Raw genomic sequence first — 22,991 nt, forward strand, 5'->3', positions numbered from 1 at the left:
CCACAGAGATCCACAGGGTCAGCTGCCCTCCCAAGAAGTATATAATTGTTTCCTAGTGTCACTTAAGAAAAATCTAATAACAACCTTTTATAATTGAATTGAAGCCCTACACCTTACAAGGTAAAGAAACAATTTAGATTCAAGGCAAAGGAAGTTAAAAGGTCATAATGATGGTGCTGTTACTTGGGTGCTGCTGTGGATGAGGATACTGTATGCAACAATAATATGATAATAAAGGCAGCACAGATAATAATAGAAATGTAGTATAAGCTTCCTGCAGTTTCTTATCCATACTATCATCCATAAAAATCAAGAGTGATAATGCTACAGCACCTTTCAAGGGTTAGATTCAAAAATTCAAGTCTGAACAAAGTTTAGAACAGAATTTGCTCTTCAAAGAACAGAAATATCAACTTTTACTCACACACAAAATGCTTATTCCCACAATTACCATCCCAATTAAAGCACAAAGCCACCTATGAAAGAAGAAACATATTTTAGACATCAAGAAATGTAGGAGCTAATGTTTTTCATCAAGTAATTATCTGAATGAACACTGAAAAAATAGAAAACATTTATAATTCTGTTAAGGAATTAGATAATGTTTAAATTCACCATACCGTCCCATTTTGTGTGCAAGGACCCCAAAAATATTAGTTCCAATCAGATAAGAGACACTGGCAGGAATGAAAGCAATGCCTGAAAAATATGAATTAGATATCTTATCAACACTAGTTTCAGTGAAGCATTGGAAAAAGTAATAAATTCAGACACAGCAGTTTTGATTACAACACATCTAATGAAGGTCTACAGCCTGAACCAAAAAATCTAATATCCGGTTTGTTTCAAGCCTTTTGTTGGATCTAGCAAGATTATCCATCAAATTTAAACTATTATTATGCTTTAAAAATAATACTTGCTGTCAGATACAAGTGTCTTTGTGTCCATGTGTAAGTAGTGTGTATGTGTATAAAACAAAAGAAGAATATATTCCAAATTAAACACAATAAACTTTGTTAGAAGGAGATGAATTAAGATGAAGAGTGCTGACTAAGGCTGCAATTGAAACTTTGGCTGGGCAGTGATGGAACTTAATGGAACAGCAGAGACAGACAGTGTCCACAGTCGTGCTGCTCATACCAGCCGGTAGGGAGGCATGAAAACTGTTGTGCCAGCCTGGAGCTGGGACAACAGTGAGGCCTGATGTCATTGTGTGATGGCAGTGAGGCCAGCTTGGAATCCATCAGATCCTAAACTCAGCCCCACTCCTTCCTGAGCTTCTTGGAGGAAAGATGGGATACACATGCAATAATAATCAAGTATATTTGTTTTTTCATAGCACTGAACTTGAACTATGATAAAAGTAAAATACCACATATACTAATAATCTCGAAAGACTTCAGCTGTTCATATATGTAGCCAAAACCATCCCACTCATGTGCAAGAATGAAACATCACCACTCACAGAGACCCCGATTTTGTTGTTGTTATGTGCCTTCAAGTTGACTACGACTTATGGCAACCCTATGAATCAGCGACCTCCAACAGCATCTGTCATGAACCACCCTGTTCAGATCTTGTAAGTTCAGGTCTTCCTTTATGGAATCAATCCATCTATTGTTTAGCCTTCCTCTTTTTCTACTTCCTTCTGTTTTTAGTGAATTCTAGTGAATCATGTCTTTTCATTATGTGTCCAAAGTATGATAACCTGTTTCATCATTTTAGCTTCTAATGATAGTTCTGGTTTAATTTGTTCTAACACATGTATAGAAATACAAAAGATCTTTTGAACAAACTCCAAAAGAGAGGGGCCAAAACCAGTGCAATGAAGAGGACTAAACATACCCAGCACACAGAATGCTGACATAAAATGGTGGGTGGGAGGAAAATAGAAAAACAAGTAGAATGGAAAGGATTTGCTGGAAAAAAAGGAATGAAGACACACAGATATAAAAAGTGTAGGAAACCATTGTCTGGATAGGTCACTTCCTGGTTCACATGAGAAATTATTTTTAAATATCCCCAGGGATGGGACTGAGAGCTGCCATAGATATCAATATAGAAACCTAAATTTTCTTGAATTTCTGTTCTCTGAGTCTCTTGAAGGGCATTCTAGTTCGTTGAAATGACATATCTCTCTGGACTGTCCATCCTCATCAGGGCTGTCAGAAAACTGTAAACCACTGCGGAGGGGGGTAAGTAATGCCACTCCTTTTCAAAATTTCTTGATATGGAGGTGAAATAAATGGTTGTCTTTCCTGCAGAACCTAAGATGCTCTCAGATCTGTGGCTTTTGATGGTGCTAGTACTAAGCCCTTGTCCAATCCCAGTTGTAGGAAGCAGAGAACTTCCATGAATCCATTGTATTCAGGTGTGCCCCACTGACCTTGCACTACACTAAAAGGTTTTCCATGTTTTTGTGTAAACCCTTTTAATAATGCTGTGTTTTGAAGAAAACAACATTTTCAGAACTTCTTAGTGCTAACCCAGTTTTATCAGCCACTGCTTCTCAGCCTCCAGGCTGTTACCTGGGTGCAAATGAGGATATCACAGAGAGCCCTGGAGCAGGCTCCAGTTATGAAGATGGCAGGGACCCTGAACTATCATGCTGATGTGTCAATGTGGTGCAATGAGGATAACTTCTGATGAAGTCTTTTTGATCTTCTGAATGGCTATGGGTAGCAGTAGGAATGGAAAAACACATAAAAGAGTATGTTTAGCTAGATTTCTTCCAGCACATTTGTTCATGCAGCCCCTGGGCTTGGATATTATGAAAGGAAGCTTATACCCTGTGTGTTTTCCATTATGGTGAACAGTTGCATCTCCAGTTGCCCAGAGCTGTTTATCAACTACTGGAACACCTGAGATTTAAGTATCCATTCAGACTCCTGAAGGGATGTGCATCTTAGCCATTACACTGTTGCTATGTTGGTCCAGTCAGGTTCTGCTGGGAACATTCTGATTTCCAGCCTTGACAGTTCCAACTACCAATCTAGTTTCCTTTTGAGTTTGTTTTTGAATAAATACTTAAATAAATAGGAATGTAGGTATATTCCCTGTGTCCTGAGGTAGGCCACCAGGGCTACTTGGACCTTCATGAAGACTCATGGTGCTGATGTAAGATCAAATAGCAATACACTGTTTGGACATGTTTGCTGTCATAGCAGAAGGAGAAGTACTTCCACCATGCCTCTCTGATCAGAGCATGAAAGGTCACATTCTGATCAGAATGTGAAAGAATGCTTCCAACAGATCAACAAGAGGCCAAGAATTCCCTCTTTGAGATGGACTTTGTTATGGATCTGAGCATTTCCATGTTGAGATGTTTCATGCACTTATTAAGGCATTTCAAATCCAAGTATTGTTCGTATGTCCCCACTTTCCTTGGGCACCAAGAAAATTATGGAGTAGACCCCTGAATGGATGTCTGATTTTGGTACTGGTTCTATGGCCCAGATCATCTGGAGGTATTTTATTGGCGTGATAAGATTCTGGTGTTTCATTTGATCCCCAGACGGAGGGGAAGCAATGAACTTGTCCCTGGGGCGAGGCCCAAACTCATACACTAAATGGATCCAACACAGTTTGTATATAATTAATACATGATAGATAAACTTAAAAAACACCTTAAATCAATAAATAATCAACATATAAAAACTGTACTAAGTATAACTGTACTAAGTATAAACATGTTTGGATTTTCAAGTCTTTTTCAGTAGTTCTAATTATGTGTATGCGTATACATCTAGTGTTTGGCATAAGTACCAAATATCAAAAGACAATTTCTAAAAAATATGTTAACTAAGAAGAAAGATAAATGAGAAAAATTATGTGAAGTAACTGCCCCTGCAAATAAATAAATTATATATAAATACTTGCTTGTTCCTTCACATACATTTGTAAAACAGGCTCAAAAACTAAAGTGAAAAGTGAATTATGCAGATGTATATAGATTATACAGAATTATACCTATATGTACATCCTTCATTCTAATTGAAAACTATGTGTAGTGGTTGAGGGTTTGTAAAAAACTTTTTTACAAAGGGTAAATTTAATAATTTCATAACCTCTTATTGATTTCCAGTTGGAATTGGAATTCTTCTTTTGTAATGGAGAAAAAAATGTCTTACTATGTAAGAACACAAAATAATTGCATTCTCTGAAGGACCAGTTCCATGTCACCAGACAGGGATTGCACACAAAGACTACCGCCAAATATCAAGGAGGACGGAGCAGTTGTGTGTATATGGAAGCCTTCTACATCCACATAGTAGCCAGGGTAGTGCCAGGCATGACTGGGCCCTTGGGCACCAGCCTACCCCGGACCCATAGCACCTGACTGCATGTCCCACCTACCTTGTCTCACATCATCTCATGTGAATGACATGCATGCTTAGCATGCATGCCTGCCATAAACCAATATGGTGGCAGGGCATCAGCCCCTTATGGAAGCCCCCCCACCATCTTGGTTGATGGCAGGCATGCGCACACAGCGCATGTGGCATTCTCAAAGACAGGAGAGATAGGTGGGGCATGCGTGCAGGCTTACTGTCTTTATTGAGGGGGTGCCTGGGAGCTCCCTCTGCACAATCTGCAGCAGGGTCAGGACCCAATCTGCCATGGATTGCGGAACAGGAGCACTGTCCTCTCACCCTAAGGGGCCCCTCTGAGCTGCAGTGGCCCTCAGCCAGGGCCCAACCTGGCCATCCTCTGGTGCCAGCCCTTATGGGAACCACTGGATTGAAGTGAACATATCTGATTATCACCATCTGAGAGCAGAAAATGGCTGCTGTAGATATAAACGTTCTTCCCATGCTTCTGAACTCCATCTTATTTGTGTTATCATTTATAAAACCATACACAAAATTATTTGTGTCATTTGTGTATTTGTGAAAAAGAGGGAAAGGAGAAAAAGAAGCAGTCCAAGTGAATTAAAAGGGGTTGGCAAGAATGTCCTAAAATTGATTTTGCAAGGCTGATTTAGGCAATTCTTGTCAGTTGCTGATGGAACTCTGCTATCTCATGTTAAGCCACCCCTTGTTGAGCCCAGGCACTATACAAATGTATCTTGAAGCAATCTGTACACTGTCCTTGGCCGCTTCCTGACTGCTGGTATTTTATGGGTGGGATTCAATTGTATATTGACAAATCCACATTGCACACTTAAAGTGGATTTGGCAGTGTTTTGCGACAAACCCACTTCCAATTTTTTTATGGTAAGTGACGGGGAAATGCACTGGAAAGTGTAGGATAAAAATGCTTGATATGACATCATATAACCTTTCCACAAACAAATCAGAATGAATGCTCAATAGACATCATATACCTCCACACAAAATCAGGATAAATGATCAATAAATAGGTTGAATGAAAGTGACTCTTGATTATGTGCAGTATATACTGTTGTAAGTCACCTATCTGTTCTTAGTCGCCTAGAGTCCGTTTGGTATTATGCAACTAACAAATGAAATAAACAATAGTACTGTATAATACTATACTAGCATTCTATAGTCACTCAATTAACTAGAGACAGATTTTTTTAAATGTTACCATTTATCACTTGCATGTTCTGAGATGACAATCACAAACATTCTCAGGATCATTAAAACAATAAATGAAAGAAAACACTTTACCAAGTTGCCATTTTCTTGAACACATTGTCTCCATCATCCAGATGGGCAATGCTGGTTCCAGCATAGCAATTGCCATATTTGAAAAACATATTGATCCTTGAAAAGAGATGGAAAACAGATTGCTGGAATTATTTCACTTAAATTCTAATCAACCGCTTGAAAGGGCAACATTGACAAAAAATAAAATGGTTTTTGAAGACTTGCTTGTCAAATAATACAACACTGATTACTTCTAAATTGCTAGTGTGGGAGGAAAGTAATTTAATCCTGTAAATTCATATATGTTCCAGTTGTCCAAAAATGTAAACAATAAAGGGTTTCCCTATTTTCATTGTGTTTCAAAGCACAAACACATAAGATTTCAGCATGTGATTACATTTAGAAAGTGAATCCTAGTAGGATCAATACACAAATCAGCAGGAGATTTGCCGTGACCCTGTGGCATCTACTTGCACATTCCGGTTTGTAACAGAACGGCTACATTTATGTTTTTTGTTTTGGATCTTGTTCTTTCAGAATTAAACTTAATTTTGATGGACACATACTTTTTAAAAACACCATTTCTCAAGCATTCAAAGAGGAGTACAAGAAGGAAACTGAAGACTTTGTTCCTGTGAGAACTGAACTCTTGTTGATCACTTGAAACAAGATTGAATTGTTGCCATACGAGAGATATAGCTATTGAAAACTATGAGTGGATTCAAATGTGCACTTTGGTAAATCTGCTGATGTGTATGGATGGCATTCACCGGATGGCATTCACCATATGGCATATTATGTTTTAAATGCCTGCCAAAATAAGCAGATTCAGGATGCAATCATAAACATACTTACCAGGGAGTAAGCCTCATTCAAGACAGGAGGACATACTTCCACATAAACATGTATACAACTGTATTGTCAGTTTTGTAAGTGCACATCCCCATTCACCTTAAGTTGTGTGTTTTTTCCATCATGAAAAGCTGGCAAAGTTCATACATTCCTTCCCCTTTTGGTCCAAGATCCCATTCATGTCCAGTGTGTGGTACTTTACAATCCTTGACCCCAAAAGGATGATATATATGATGCTCCCATGAGGGCTACCTCACTCTCCACTGCTTTTTACCTTGTGGCAAAATGGTCACCACTGATTTAACAGGATGCCTGGTCCCACCTAATCAATAATTTAATATGACAATGGCCCAAAGTCTTGGGTACACCTCATATATTCAAAATATTCTGTGATATCCATGTAAGGGATGCGGGCTAAACAGGACTGGTAAACACACATTTGTCTTTCAAGTGGGGACTGTTTGGTATTTTTGATGTACTATGTCAAATGCAACAAATGTACCTGTGTTTGTTTTGGCATGCGAATCAGGATTGTACTTGTGGCAAAACAGGCAGATGTGGACTCATCAAGCATATACTATGTGTACATGCAATTTTTTTTCTATCTGGAAATGTAAGATGTTTGCCTTATGTGAAGAAGCCCCAAATCTATAAACTGCCACTCCAATTTGTCCAACACCACACTCAGTGCTGAATGTACTTTTAAAACGCGTTTACACTCTCCATGACAATCAAAAACACACTGTAGCCATTTAAATCTCAAAGATCTCTTTGTTTTTAAAATCCACATCTAACTTAAGTCACAGAAAAGGATTTCTCCTGGGAAGAGTCTCTCGTATAACACAGTTCATCAACCACTGCTGTCATTCTTTGTTCAAATATGCCAAGATGTATTAGACTCTGTATGTACACACTAAAACACTCTTGTGGTTTCACCAGTGCTGTGATCCTGAGTGCAAGAAGCTGGAATTCAGCACTGTTCTTACAAAGAAAGATAAAACGTTATGCCTAATGTAATCTTTCCACTATAATCTGTACCTGAAGAACTCATATGACTATGAGCACCAAGTACAAATTGCCTTTCAAAACAACTGAATACTTGAACCTTTTGCAAGAAAAGAACCAATACTTAAAAAAAAAATTGGCTGTGTTTACACATTATTGTTTTAACCATAATGTGCACAAGTGGCATGCTGCTCAAGTGATCCCTCTTTGTTCCTTCCTTAGTCAGCGAGAAAACAACTGGCTTAGTATTACATCAGAACCACCACTCATGGTCTGTTTCTCCCAAACAATCCACAATGGGGAAGCCAAGATCAAACCTTAGATTCAGACCATGGTTTGGACACAATGTGAAGCCAACCATTCAGCACTGTGCTCCAACCCACAGTTCATGCACATTATGGTTAAAACAAATCACATAGATTAAGTTAATGATACATCCAAATGTGACAGTTATAGAAGAATGCTGTCCTAAATTAAGCAAAGATAAGAGATAATGTTTGAAAGTTCTAGTTTTTACTACCTGGAAATGTAAGATGTTTGTCTTATGTAAAGAAGTCCTGAATCTATAAATTGCCACTCCAATTTATCCAACACCACTTTATCCAACACTTTTAGAACGTGTTTACACGCTTTCCATGACAATCAAAATTGCTCTGCAGCCATTTAAAACTCAAAGACCTCTTTATTTTTAAAATCCAAAATCCAAGTCTAATTTGTCTTAAGTCACAGAAAAAGACTTTCAATTTTAATAAACTTTAGAGTGGGGAGGAGTATAAGCAGATATAAACATCAGCACAGAGCATCACAGTTTCACCAGGAGTCCAACCCAGCTGAGTACAGGACTACATTTTATGATTTCCATATGCAATTGCAGGGAGATAGGTGGGCCTGTTTAATTATTGCCTGTCATGCAACTAGTAAAGGCACAGAGACCCTTATCAATAATTTCTTTTTAAACAATAGTGTCAGTCTTATTCTATGTGCACTCTTCATACTGGGAAAACCAAGCAAAAAAGGAAACTGTTCCAGAGACAGTAAAAAAATCATCTAAAATCTGCAGCTTGTATAGAATACTATAGTCAGATGTGGGAACAGTTACATATTCTATCAGGGCCCATTGACCATATTAGCATCCTATTAACTGACACAGCTATAATGCAGAAAATAGCATACTTGAGCGTTTAATTGAATTTTCTTTGGATTGGTCTTTGGAGTGCAGCCAGATTTAATGCTGATTTATATAGCCCTATATAAGTATTCTTCAACCTCCGATCCCCAGATGTTGTTGCACTACAACTCCCATCATCCCTGACCACTGCCTAAGTTGGCGGGGGATGATGGGAGCTGTAGTCCAACAACATATCTTGGCCCAAAGTTGAAGAACATTGGAGTTACTTGGAGTACATCTTCCCACACAGATCTGCTTGTGTATTAAGATCTATGGGGAAAGCCCTCCTGGCAGTGCCACAGCCATCTAAGATATGCTATGCGGCAACATGGAGGATAGCCTTCTTGGTGGTGGTGCCACAATTATGGAATTCCCTCCCCTCTGAGATTTGTCTGGCACTGACTCTTATTAGATGCCAGCTGAAGATACATCTCTTTGCTCAGGCATTTGCTAGATATTAGTGCATATGCCCATTTCTTTTTATTATGTTAGTTTTTCTGGTTGTTGAGAGTGATGTAATATGTTTTATAAAAACAGCAGGAATAAACATATGTTGTATTTTAACTTTTTTATACAATCTACTCTGGGATTGCTATCCCAATGAAGAGCATATAATAAATATTTTAAATATTTTAAATGCTGCCCTGGCTCCTGCTGGGAGGAAGGGCGGGATATAAATCAAATAATAAATAAAATACATTATTTAATATATAAATATAGATATATTTTAAATATATTACTTATAAATAAATACCAGACTGTGGGCTTGTACTATGTATATGAATAGCCACAGACTTCTGTTTGCACAGTCCCTCCTTCCTTGCTTCACACACTACTAATTCTGAACTCACTTCTGAGTTCTTGGCAAAGAATAGTTTACCATTGTGCTGAATGCAGCAAGCCATTATCATAAATCACCTGTGTTTACTGTTAATCTTGCACCATATTAGGGTTCAAATGGTTTTCAGATTCTCATATTTTTAATCAATAAAAAACCCAGACATATTGCAGAGAAGAAAAGAAACAGAGATTTAGCTACTGTTTAGCATGTTTTCTTACTGAATTTTAAATGAATATTTGCTTTTATAATAGATGAAATGCCAAATCAACAGGAATAATCTTTTAATATAAATACTCTGCAAGCTGATGCCAGACAATGTCTACCTCAGTACTAGGGTATAATCTAAGAACTAATTTGAGAGACAAATATACAGCCTCGGAGCCAAAGCTCTATGGGTTCAATATAAAATGGAGAGTAGTAAATTATATGCCATGAACTTATATATGGACTTATAACATTCAATTTTTATTTGTGGAAAAAGTCAAACAAACAAAAGTCAAACATTTATTTTGTTCTTTTCTTCTCTGTAAGACTCTAAAAACCAGAAAACTCACTCAAAATGAGACTGGCAAAGATTCATCTGCACCCTTTGCAACCTGGATCATGTATATGTGATGATGAGGAGTTGCTTGCTTTGGATGGGGTTGTACTCCCTCTAAAAGAGCAGCTTCATCATTTGGGGGTGCTTCTAGACCCATCTTTGTCACTAGAAGCGCAGGTGACCTCAGTGGCTAGGAGCGCCTTTTACCAGCTTCAGCTGCTAAGGCAGCTGCAGCCATTTCTCGACTGGGAAATATCCTGGCCACTATTGTCCATGCACTGGTAACCTCCAGGCTGGATTACTGTAATGTGCTCTATGTGGGTCTGCCCTTGAGGTTGGTCCAGAAGCTGCAGTTGGTGCAAAATGTGGTGGTGTGACTGCTCACTGGGATGGGATATTGCCAACATGTCACCCCGCTGCTGAAAGAATTGCACTGGCTGCCCATTAGCTACCAGGCCACGTTCAAGATTCTGGTTTTGGTGTTCAAAGCTCTATACAGCTTGGGACCAGGATGCCTGAAAGATCATCTTACCCTTTATATACCCAGTCGATCATTGTGCTCTGCAGGTGAGGGCCTCCTGCAGATACCATCTTATCAGTGTTGGAAGTGGGGTAAGAGCAACTCCTGTTTTGTTCTTTTGTCTATGTTCCAGAAGGGAGATAGAGTTAGGGTCCTCCAGATAGATAGGCTTGTTTACCTTTACCTGTGATGCTGACTGACTGACTTACTTCCGGCTACTGGACTGTTATGTCTTTAGGGAAGCTTACCTGCTCCTCCTCTGTCTGCCCTTTCCACTTCTTTCTTCTCCAACTGTCCGGGAGAGAGGAGATACCCTCTCTCTCTGCTCTCTCTCCTAGCCATGAGGGTAACTCCCACACCTGGGCGTTACGCCTCCAACTTAGCTAGTTAGTTAGAACTAGGTATGCCTTTCTATCTACAATGTATTTCTACAAATAAAGTTGTTACTGTTGTTATGTGCCTTCATGTCAATTATGACTTATGGCGACCCTATGAATCAGTGACCTCCAAGAGCATCTGTCATGAACCACCCTGTTCAGATCTTGTAAGTTTAGGTCTGTGGCTTCCTTTATGGAATCAATCCATCTTTTGTTTGGCCTTCCTCTTTTTTTTCTTCCTTCTGTATTTCCCAGCATTATGGTCTTTTCTAGTGAATCATGTCTTCTCATTGTGTGTCCAAAGTATGATAGCCTCAGTTTCATCATTTTAGCTTCTAGTGACAGTTCTGGTTTGATTTGTTCTAACACCCAATTATTTGTCTTTTTCGCAGTCTATGGTAAGCGCAAAGCTCTCCTCCAACACCACATTTCAAATGAGCTGATTTTATTCTTACCCACTTTTTTCACTGTCCAACTTTCACATCCATACATAGAGATCATGAATACCCTGGTCTGAATGATCCTGACTTTGGTGTTCAGTGATACATCTTTGCATTTGAGGAACTTTACTAGTTCTCTCATAGCTGTCCTCCCCAGTCCTAGCCTTCTTCTGATTTTTGCACTATTGTTTCCAGTTTAGTTAATGACTGTGCCGAGGTAGTGATAATCCTTGACAAGTTCAATGTCCTCATTGTCAACTTTAAAGTTACATAAATCTTCTGTTGTCATTTCTTTAGTCTTTTTGACGTTCAGCTGTAATCCTGCTTTTGTGCTTTCCTCTTTAACTTTTATCAGCATTCGTTTCAAATCATTACTGGTTTCTGCTAGTAGTATGGTATCGTCTGCATATCTTAAATTATTGATGTTTCTCCCTCCAATTTTCACACCTCCTTCATCTTGGTCCAATCCCACTTTCTGTAGGATATGTTGTGCATACAGATTAAACAAATAGAGTGATAAAATACACCCATCTCACACCCTTTTCTATTGGGAACCAATCGGTTTCTCCATATTCTGTCCTTACAGTAGACTCTTGTCTAGAGTATAGGTTGTGCATCAGGACGATCAGATGCTGTGGTACCCCCATTTCTTTTAAAGCATTCCATAGTTTTTCATCATCTACACAGTCAAAGGCTCTGCTGTAATCTATAAAGCACAGAGTGATTTTGTTCTGAAATTCCTTGCTCCGTTCCGTTATCCAACGTATGTTTGCAATATGATCTCTGGTACCTCTTCCCTTTCTAAATCCAGCTTGGACGTCTGGCATTTCTCGCTCCATATATGGTAAGAGCCTTTGTTGTAGAATCTTGAGCATTACTTTATTTGCATGGGATATTAAGGCAATAGTTTGATAATTACTGCATTCCCTGGGATCCCCTTTCTTCTGAATTGGGATGTATATGGAACGCTTCCAGTCTGTGGGCCATTGTTTAGTTTTCCATATTTCTTGACAGAATTTTGTCAAAATCTGGACAGATTCAGTCTCAGTAGCTTGTAGCAACTCTATTGGTATGCCATCTGTTCCTGGTGATTTGTTTCTTCCAAGTGTTTTAAGAGCAGCTTTCACCTCACATTCTAAAATTTCTGGTTCTTCATTATACTGTTCCTCCATGAATGAATCTGTCATCCTTGCATCTCTTTTATAGAGTTCTTCAGTGTATTGCTTCCATCTTCCTTTTCTTTCATCTCGGTCAGTCAGTGTGTTCCCCTGTTGATTATTCAACATCTCTACTTGTGCTTGAACTTTCCCTTTCATTTCTCTAATCTTTTGGAATTGGGCTCTTGTTCTACCCTTTTTGTTGTCCTCTTCTATTTCTATATAATAACTATTGTAATAGTTTTCTTTGTCCCTACGTACTAGTCGTTGTACAGTTGCATTTAGGGTTCTAACTGTGTTTCTATCTCCTTTTGCTTTTGCTATCCTTCTCTCTTTAACCATTTTAAGAGTTTCTTCAGTCATCCATTGAGGCCTTTCTCTCCTTTTAACTAGAGGTATTGTCTTTTTGCATTCTGATAGTGTCTCTTACTTCACTCCATAGTTTTTCTGGTTCTCTGTCAACTAAGTTTAAAGCCTCAAACTTGTTCCTTATTTGATCTTTATATTCTTCTGGGATGTTATTTAAATTGTATTTTGGCATTATGATAGCTTTGTTCTTCTTCTTTAGCTTTACTCTGATTTTTGATACGACCAGTTCATGATCTGTACCGCAGTCTGCTCCTGGTCTTGTTTTTGCACAAAGTATGGAACTTCTCCATCTTCTGTTTCCAATTATATAATCAATTTTATTCCTATATTGACCATCTGGTGATGTCCACATGTACAGTCGTCTTTTTGGTTGCTCAAAGCATTTGTTGGCAAGAAACAAATTATTGGCTTCACAGAATTCAATAAGTCTTTCTCCTGCTTCATTTCTGTCTCCTAAGCTCCATTTCCCCACAGTTCCTAGATCTTCTCTGTTCCCTACTTTTGCATTCCAGTCTCCCATGATTATCAGCATGTCTTGTGTGATCAATTTCCTCCTGTACTTGTGTAAAATCTCTCCAATTCTTCTTCTTCTGCGTTTGATGTTCGAGCGTAGACTTGGATGATGGTTATGTTAATAGGTTTCCCATTTAATCTCATTGATATCACTCGCTCAGACCTTGCATTGTAGCTTTTAATTGCTTTTGCGACATCAGTCCTCACTATTAAAGCAACCCCGTTTCTTCTTGATTTCTCATTTCCTGCATAAAATATTTTGTAGTTGCCTGATTGAAAATATCCCATACCTGTCCATTTTAATTCACTCACGCCAAGTATTGTAATGTTGATATGCTCCATTTCTTGCCTGACAATTTCTAACTTTCCCTGGTTCATGCTTCTCACATTCCACGTTCCTATTGTGTTCGTCGTACAACTCCGGACTCTCATTTCACATCTGTGCACATCAGCCTCTGGGCTTCCTTTTGGCTCTGACCCAGCTGCGTCATTAGTCACAGCGCTACTCGTATTTGTCCTTTGTTCTTCCCCAGTAGCTCAGTGAGTGCCTTCTGACCTGGGGGTCTCATCTTCCAGCACTATCTCATGTTGCATTTTGGATACTCTGTTCAAAGGGTTTTCATGGTAAGAGGTATTCAGAGGTGGTTTACCATTGCCTTCCTCTGAGTCTGGATGCATCTTAGTCTCAGCTTTGACCATTCTGCCTTGGTGCCCCTGCTAGGAGTCTAGCCTCTTGGTCTAGACTCCTGACGGCATTGCTCTCAGCTTCGTCAGCATTCTCAAACCCCCTCACCACGTTAAGGTGTGCATTGTAAACGGGGATAAATAAAGTAGCTTTTCTTATTTTTACTAAGTCTCAAGTCTCAGTGATCCTGATGCAGGGTAAAAGCCTGCTTTCTTACGTAAACTCACGCACAAGCTGGTACACATTCGCATTTCAACATCCACTGTTACTCTCTGCTGCTGCTGTGCTGCTTTAAACAAATTTAGTAGCACAAACACACAGCAACAATCAAGAGGTCCGTTCTGGACAAGATAGGAAGCAAAACTTTAGTGTTGTGGCACCTACCCATTGGAATCCCCTCCCCTTAAGTATTAGTCAGGCACCATCTCTGTTATCTTTTCAACACCTACTGAAGACTTTCCTCTTTCAACAAGCCTTTCAAGTAGAGACCATATCCTAATCTGCATCTGTATTAGAACTACTTTTTAAGAAGTTTTTAAAGCTTTTTTTAAAAAAAGATGTTTTGTTTTAATGAGTTTTCATGGTGTTTTATTTTAATATATTTTACAGCCAGTGTGGTGTAGTGGTTAAGGAGTTGGACTATGACCTGGGAGACTATGGTTCAAATCCCCACAGGTCAGTTTCACCTATCCTAAGTTCGATTGTACAGGAGTAAATCCCACTGAACTCAAAAAGCACTGAAATGATCAAACCTGTCCTCCTCTCCTCTTATCCCCTCCCTCTTGCCTCTTTCCTCCACCTTACTTTGGATCTTCCATCCCTCCCCTTCCAATCCCCTCCCTCTCCCCTCCCTTCCTCCTCCTCTCCCTTTCCCCTTCTGCTCCTCCCCCATGGTCAGTTTTACATATTCTAACCATGATTGCACAGGAGTAAATCCCACTGAACTCAATAAGCATGCGAATGATCAAACCTACCCTTCTCTCTTTGTCCCTCCTATCCCCTCCCTCCTGCCCCTCTCCTTTCCTGTACTGTCCTCTCAGCCTCCCCTTCCAATCCCCTCTCCCGCCCCCTCCTTTCTTCTCCTCTCCCATCTACCCCTCCTCCTCTCCTGTAGTCAGTTTCACCTATGCTAAGCATGATTGCATGGGAGTAAATCCCATTCAACTCAGTAAGCATGCAAATGATCAACCCTGCTGTTCCCCTCCCTCTCTCCTCTCCTTCCCTCTGTTTCCTCTCCCTCCCCTCTCCCCTCTTCTTCAACCCCTGCCCACTCCAGCTCTCCTTTCCTCCCTCTTCTCCTCCTCCCCATGGTCAGTTTCACCTATGCTAAGCATGATTGCAGAGGAGTATATCCCACTGAACTCAATAAGCATGCAAATGATCAATCCATTCTAAGCAAACTTGCACAGGATTCCATTTCTTACCTCCCAGATTAAAAATCAGAGAAATTCATGAATAGGCAAAAAAAACCCTTGCAGTTTAAGAATGTACCTATAAACCAGCAGATATTTCTATCAAACTTTAAAAAGCAGGGAAATTGGGCAGCTATAATGAATGCACCAGGGAAGCAGGAGACCTGACCTCCTCTCTGAGATATTGGACTGCCCTGCAAATTGGTAAAAATGGAAACACAATTTGGTTGGCTTTCACAGTCCAATCCACTTCCTGTGTAGCTTGGAAGAATTTGGTAACGTGCCTCTGAGCACATAGTGAGTGGTGGCAACTCCTGCAATCAGCCCAGATAACAGAAACAAGAAATGTGCTGTGCTGATCTTGTTTTAGCAGGGAGGAAGCAACAATATATCCCAATGTATTCAAAGAGGGAAGCATGCACAGGACTGCAACGTCAAGTGATAAGGAACTTCACTCATCCAACCCAAAATTCAGCATCATGCCACTTTTAAGTTGTTTTGAAAGTGTTTATCTTTGTTTTATGGTTACTGGATTTTAAATTGATTTACTTCTCGTTGAAAGCTGCCTTGGTTTCCAACCCTACCTCACAGGGTTGTTGGAAAGATTCCATATACACACACACTGCAGATGTAAAAATACATACACCCCATATAATAGTTTATTGTCAAAACCAGTTGGTCATTGCAAAACATTTTTTTTAAAAATCACTATTAGTTTCCTACCAAATAAAAGCTTTGGGTGAAGGGCAGGTAATAAATTCTAATTCTAATAATAATTCTAAGTCAGTCCTGCGTAGTTAATTTAAAAAAAAAAGGATTGGAGAGGGAAAGATTTATAACACAACCCTTTGCTATGTTCACTTAGAAGTCCCATCGATTTACAGCACAATCCTAATCATGTCTACTCAAAAGTAAGCCCTACTGAATTCAATGGGGTTTACTGCCATTGTGGCCTGCAAGTACTTCACAACCTGCATTTTTGCAATTTCATATAGATAGCAAATAAGAATTTTGTCAAGTCTCTGACAAACTACCCTACACGGCAATAGGCTTTTTTGGTCACAGACTTCTTAGGCTAGCCTGCTTGTGTCAGATGCGACTACTACAGGTAACTTTTATTTTTCTTGTTTGTAGACAACTTTCTCAGTTTATTAAAGAAAGAAGTTTAGGAAGTTTAAAAAGATAGATAGGAAGACAGGAAATTGTCTTACACCAAGTCAGACCCTGGGTCCATCTTGCACAGTATACACTGTGCAAGCAGCAATCCAGGGTTTCAGGTAAGAGTCTCTCCCAGCCCTACCTGAAGATGCCAGGACTTCAACCTGGGATCTTCTGCATGGAAAGCAGATGCTCTGCCACTCAGCTATGGCCCTTCCCCATTTAAATCCTGTTTTCATCAAGGAATTTTTGTGGTTTTAGAAGCTCATTTGTTGAAAAATCCTTCCATGCCTTCTCCACCCCAAGGTTATGTACCTAGAAAAATAAAATGACCTTAACTCACATGAATTGTTTAACTATCATTCTTCTTGTCTCTAATCTTGTTATACAATCCAGCCAAAGAAAGAAATTAACAACCTAGTTTATCAAAATAAATCTGCTATGGTGTCATGGAACCCAATTATTTGTATGTTTACTCATAAGCAAGCCCCACTGTGATCAATGATGCTTACTCCCAAGTAAACCAACTTAGCTTTAACATCTCAGTTTTGCTATTTTCCTAGCTTAGAAAATTGCTTCCTCGTATGCTCCTCCCACAGCAGTAGCATCCATTCCCAACAGGGAGCAGATTAAGGCTGCAATCCAATACATGTCTACTCAGAAGTAAGCTTCCATTGGGTTCAATTGAGCTTACTCCCAGGTAAGCTTGTATTGGATTGCATCCTGATTGTGTGTGTGTGAAAGAGAGAGAGAGAGAGTGAGTGAGTGGGTGAGTGAGTGAGTGTGTGTGTGAGAGAGAGAGAGAGGGAGAGGGAAACCAATTTTGTCTGGGCAGAATTTGTCAGAGAACGGTAGATATTGCTTTGAATAATCTGTCGCTTGAATAACAGAACAAGGCAAGAAGCACCCAACCCTTTTCCTTCTGTGTTTGCAAATTATAATGCTTTGCCTCAGGAATACTTTCAGAAGCAGTGAAGGGGGGGAGGTAATAAGAAGGGGGAGAAGGCAGGAAGATCTCACAAGCTTCCAAAGCTTATTTTTTTAAGAACGAGAGAGAAAGGGCAGGATTCCTCATCCCTTTTGAATGCTTTGCTACTAATGTGCCCTTCCTCCTCTTCTGAAACCTGAACTGATCCATCACCTCTGGTAGGGTGTAAAAAACCCAAGAAGCAAGCACAACATCCAATTCCTTTCTAGGCTGGGTCATCTGAAGTCCAAATAATCATTCCTGGGGTTGCAACTGCCCCCTGTGTAAACTCCTTCTCTCACCCTCCGTCATCCTCGCCACCACTTTCCCACATAAACTTCTTTCTAATGCAGGTTCCCTTCACACCACCTCTGTCCCTCACATACATACATTCACACTGTGCCACTACAGACCTGCCACCCCCACTATCACGGAGGAGAAGGAGGCATGACACCCCCAGCACATCCATGAGTGCTAGCCCAGGGAGGAGGAAAACGAAGAGCCACACTGTGGGGCAAGAGACAGGTTGTAGGCTGGGGTGGGAGAATATCTGCTTAGTTCCAAACCCACATTGGAATTAAGCAGATTTTTCATGGGCTTCTGCCAGCAGCCAGTCTCTTGCCCCGCAGTGTTGCACCTCCTCTTCCTTTTCCTCCTCCACTTGCTCGCAGAAGCTTTGCAGAAACCTCTGCTGTATGGTTTGGCAGGGGAGCCCTCTCCCCTCCTGCCTCCTCCTTCACCCTGGTATGTGTGTGGGGGTAGTAGATTGGAGGGGGCTGGCAGGTGGGCAGCTGTGAAAAAGTAACGGGATGAAGACCCAACATGTCCCCCCTGCAAAACACATCTGGTTAAGACATAAGATTATAAAGTTCCAAGAGGGAAAAGAAAAAAGAAAAGGTTACAAGATGGCTAGTGTCAGTTCCTAGTGAGTTTTATTCGCTGCAGCACAAAATTTGGCAACACTAAAAGTAATAAATATATTTTGGTAAGAAAGGAGTAAAGAAGTACAGAATGCCTCTGATCATTCTGGGGGTTTCAGAAGGAGAGGTTCAATTAGAGTTCTATGTAAATCAGAACATGGGTCACCATTTCCACCTCTCCAGAGCCACAAGGGCACTTACAGTTATGGTAAGGGATTTTTTTATATCTTCCCTCCATAACTGCTAAAGGGAGGACATTAAAATGTGCCATTGTGAAAGCTCTGCGATGTCTTTGAACCGAGAGTACAAAAAGGTAGTTTGCAAGTTTATAAGGCTGGAGTGCTGTGTCGATTGACGTGTAGTTGGAGGTTAAGCTCAGATCATATTGGCATTCAACATCAGCAATAGGTTGCCTCAGAATAATTCTAGCCGTATCATATCCTTGGGAGATAAGATAACCCAAGGAGAGTCCATATAACCGGAGTTTTTGAGGGAAGGTTTGCTTCCATATTGACTGGAACTCATCCTGTAATGTTAGTGGAGCTAAATCAATTGGAAAAAAGATTAGTTTCCGCCAGAAGTTAAAGGTGGCGAGCCAGGCCCTAGTTTCGACATTCTGGAAGCCAACCTCCAGTTGTAAAGCAAGGTTTGGAACACAGTGAGGTACTTGGAAGACAGCCCTCAAAAATTTGGATTGTACTACTTTCAGAGGCTTAAAACCTTAAAATAAGGTCTGATTTATGCTCCATATAGAAGCTGGGTTAATGATTTGGTTTCAAGCAACTTTATTGCTGATGGTACATAAAATCCTTCTCTAGTGCAGATAAAATTTAGTATAGCAGAAGCACACCTTTGGGCTGTCTGGGTACTCTACTTGAGCTTTCCGGCTTCCATTTGCCCGAAAGACCACACCCAGGTATTTAAAAATATTTATCTGTTCAATCCTATGTCTGTTTATTGACCATCTATTATAGATCTCAGTCCTTATAATTAGAAAAGTATAACATATTATACACTCAATCAACTTCTGATGTGCAGACAAACAGGAAATGGAAACTGTTTTCAAGATTTGCAATGGGTTCTAGCTCTTTTCTGGAAGTTAGTGAAACTCTTGTCAATCATAACCCTGATTTCACTTACTGGCTAAAAACCTGAAAGGGTGGGGATTAGAGCAGCCAGCTTCTAATGGAAGTTGCAGGGGGTGGCTGACATTTTGGTGTGCATCTCTTGAACCAGACCACATAGAAACGTAATTTTTTAAAAAATGAAAGCTAAGAAACTGGAGATTAAAGTGACTCACCCGGAGACCTGGAGAGGACCCCCAAAAACTGGAGTCTCCAAGGAAAAACTGGAGACCTGAAAACCCTATTCCTGAGTGAGAAGTGGAGAAGGCCATAAGCAGGCCAGAACCAGAAGACCTATGAGGCCAATTCCCAAGAAGCAAAAAGAAGCTCTGTCAGAAGGGGCTTGGAATTTGGAGGAGGTACTCAGGAAAAGCCAATCTGATCTCTATTTTCCTGTCTCCATGTAAGAAAAAATTAAGCACATCTGTCATTCTGCTTGATCCCAGGCCAAGGAGAAGCTACAGGCAATAATTCTCACATGTGGCCCCCAGCTTTGTACACCTATCATCATTATCATTATCTGTTACCCACCCTTCACCCAAAGGTCCCAGGTCAGGGTACCACAATGTTGAAATATAACATTTAAAACAATTTATAAACAACCTAAAATCCCAAAATAGGGTGGGTCCTAAAAATACATGTCTCAGGTGTCAACGGCCAGGGTAAAGAGGTGTATCTTCAGCATTCGCCTAAAACTGTACAGTGACATTGACAGACACAGTTTGGTGGAGAGGAAGTTCCACAATTTAGGGGCCGCCACAGAGAATGCATGGGCCCTTGTAGGGGCCAGCAGCAGGGCTGCCAACATAAACCCTCTGAGTGGTCCTGCAAATTATAAGAACATAAGCACTCCTCAATCAGGGCACTATGTATCCTATGGCTGGCCTTGCTGGCAGGATATTCTGCCAGTTGTAGTTTCTACTGCTACTGCAGTATTCTGAGCCATCAACCCTAACACAAGAGCCAAAAACAGGGAACAGAGGGGCTGCATTTTGGCAATTTGAACTAACCAGCCAATTCTTTAGCTGCCAGCTTCTGCTAAAGCATAATTATGTTATGACATAAGAGCGATTTTATATAATTGCTGCTCTGTTACCCATAGACGTCCTTCAATAACTGTTCACACTAGAGCATTATCACCTCTCTCTCTCTCACCACACACACATGCACACGCACACACACAGAGCATGAAATGGAAGTGCACCAAGAACAAATATAGTACTCTCCTACATCTGTATTCTGAAGAGGATTCAGACAAGAATTCATTACTTGTACTGTACGGCTTCCATTTAACAAATGTCACAACAAAAATATTTAGATTATGTTAGAACAGAAGTGGGCACAATTTAAAAATGCAATGATGTAATAATTGTAAATACCTGCAGCAATTATGATGTATGGGTCCCTCAAGAGTGTTAACAGTGATGCTCCTTTCTGACTCTATCAATAGATAAGTCTCAAGATTAGGAAAAGTGTAATAAAAGCATACATTTTTTTAAAACAAAGTTGAATAATTTCATTTTCTGGTACTTACTTCTGGTTGTATCCTAGATGGTTGTAGAATTAGCAACTGTATTGCTACAGGAAAAGATATCATACTTTAGGGGTGTTTTTCAATAATGATGGTTACAATGTCACAATTAAAAGCCATTGGTCCGGTCAAAGATATAAGAATTTCACTTACCACCATCTAAAAGAGCTAATGCTGCTAACACCAGGAAAGGTGCTGCCTTCCCAACAAATTCATACATGACACTTCCAAAAGGTGGGCCCACTATGAGAGAAAAGTTATCATTTACAGAGTCAATTTTCTTGGTCTTGTTTTGGATCATATTAAAACTAATGGCAAAACCACCGATAATATTTAACAGTAATTATTTATGGATTAAAACCAATCTATTTGGTATTTAGATTTATTTATATAAATCTCTTAATCCACTAGGGCAAATGTGTTCCTGATGGGAGTTGTAGTTCAGCAACATCGGAGGACCAAAGGTTCTCCACACTTGCATTAGAGAAAAGTTGCAGTGACGTTAAGGGTATTGCTTTCTTGCATAAAGCAAGCCAGAATTTTTTCCTGGATGGCCAGTGAAAAAACGTTTAAGCAAAGAGCATAAAGGTTACTGCAGAAATATTGCAACACGTAGTTGTTATCCACAAGACAGTCAATAAAAATGCCTGCCTTAAATGAAATTAGGACTGAGCATACCCTTGAAGATCCCAGGCATATATTGTATTTACAGAGAGAAAACCACGTGTTAGAAATTCAGAAATGTGTAGTGAGCATTGTCCTTAACACTTGCAAATCCTCTGAAGTTAAAATAGGCAGCATAATTGTTATCTATGCCACTAAAATGAATTATAAGAGAGAACAAAGAAATGTCTGTATATTAATAATTGTATTATTTTACACCTAGCAGAAATGAACAATCTTGAGGCAAAAAACTCAGATTAAATTATATACATCTGAAAGAATTAAAAGTTACAGTGTCATATGTATATCTTCTCCAATATATATCATAACAGAGAAATTTATATTAATTTATTAGACACAGTGGTGGCTCATGAAGGATCAAAGGTAGTGGTGTTCTCCTGGTGGCAGCACTGTATTCATCAGGACGGGGATTGTTTCTGCTCCCCATGAACCACTGATGATTTAAAAAAACTGAAGCATGCATTTACTGTACTTTAGGTACATAATGGTATCAGTATGAAAGAGATACACATTTAATTTCTAAAGCATGGTTTTATTATGCACTTGGGACATAATAGCATCACTGTATGAGATACACATTGATTTTTCTAAAACTGCACATTGTGTCAATGAATATGTCATCATACTGACCTAATACCCCCATAGCCATGCCTCCCAAGGCAATCCCCATTGCATTGCCTCTTTCTTCATCATCAGTATACACACTGGCCAGCATACCCATACCTGCATAAGCAGTAAACAAAAAAGGGAAAGTTGCTAATGTTGTTTGTTCTCAGTTAAGAAATCAGAAAGGAAATTGCACAGTGGTATGAACAGTCATATTCATATGAAGCACAAGAACAGGCTTCATATCTTCCCACACCCCAAAAGGTAGGCTTTGCGTGCCTCTTGAAAATAGAACAGCGGAATGAAAATGAATCCCAGGGGTCTAGAACACCTGCAGTAAAATACATCCCACAGAATGTATTAATACCATCTGACCTATAAAACTGAATTTTAAAACTTTTAAAATCAAAATAAAATGCTGTCATAATTCTCAAAACACCACAGGGTCTTCCGATTATTTTAGCACGTTACTTGTAAAGAACACGAAGAAGCTATACTTGTCTCAAGAT

The 22,991-nt window shown here is 39.7% G+C and overlaps 1 protein-coding gene across 7 annotated transcripts in view; it reads right to left on the reverse strand.

Annotated features, from left to right (window-relative positions):
• Positions 1 to 22,991, reverse strand: part of SLC18A2 (solute carrier family 18 member A2) — a 102,503-nt gene that overhangs the window by 20,096 nt on the left and 59,416 nt on the right. For all 7 annotated transcript variants that reach the window (XM_061635877.1, XM_061635880.1, XM_061635878.1 and 4 more), the window contains exons 6-12: positions 22,507 to 22,599; positions 21,346 to 21,435; positions 21,196 to 21,239; positions 21,041 to 21,101; positions 5,634 to 5,729; positions 621 to 699; positions 425 to 476 (exon numbers count right to left, since the gene is read on the reverse strand). In XM_061635877.1, the coding sequence (XP_061491861.1) occupies positions 425 to 476; positions 621 to 699; positions 5,634 to 5,729; positions 21,041 to 21,101; positions 21,196 to 21,239; positions 21,346 to 21,435; positions 22,507 to 22,599 (515 nt within the window). The remainder of the gene's footprint in view (positions 1 to 424; positions 477 to 620; positions 700 to 5,633; positions 5,730 to 21,040; positions 21,102 to 21,195; positions 21,240 to 21,345; positions 21,436 to 22,506; positions 22,600 to 22,991) is intronic.

Source organism: Rhineura floridana, chromosome 7 (assembly GCF_030035675.1).
Source record: "Rhineura floridana isolate rRhiFlo1 chromosome 7, rRhiFlo1.hap2, whole genome shotgun sequence".
NCBI classification, from domain to species: domain Eukaryota; kingdom Metazoa; phylum Chordata; class Lepidosauria; order Squamata; family Rhineuridae; genus Rhineura; species Rhineura floridana.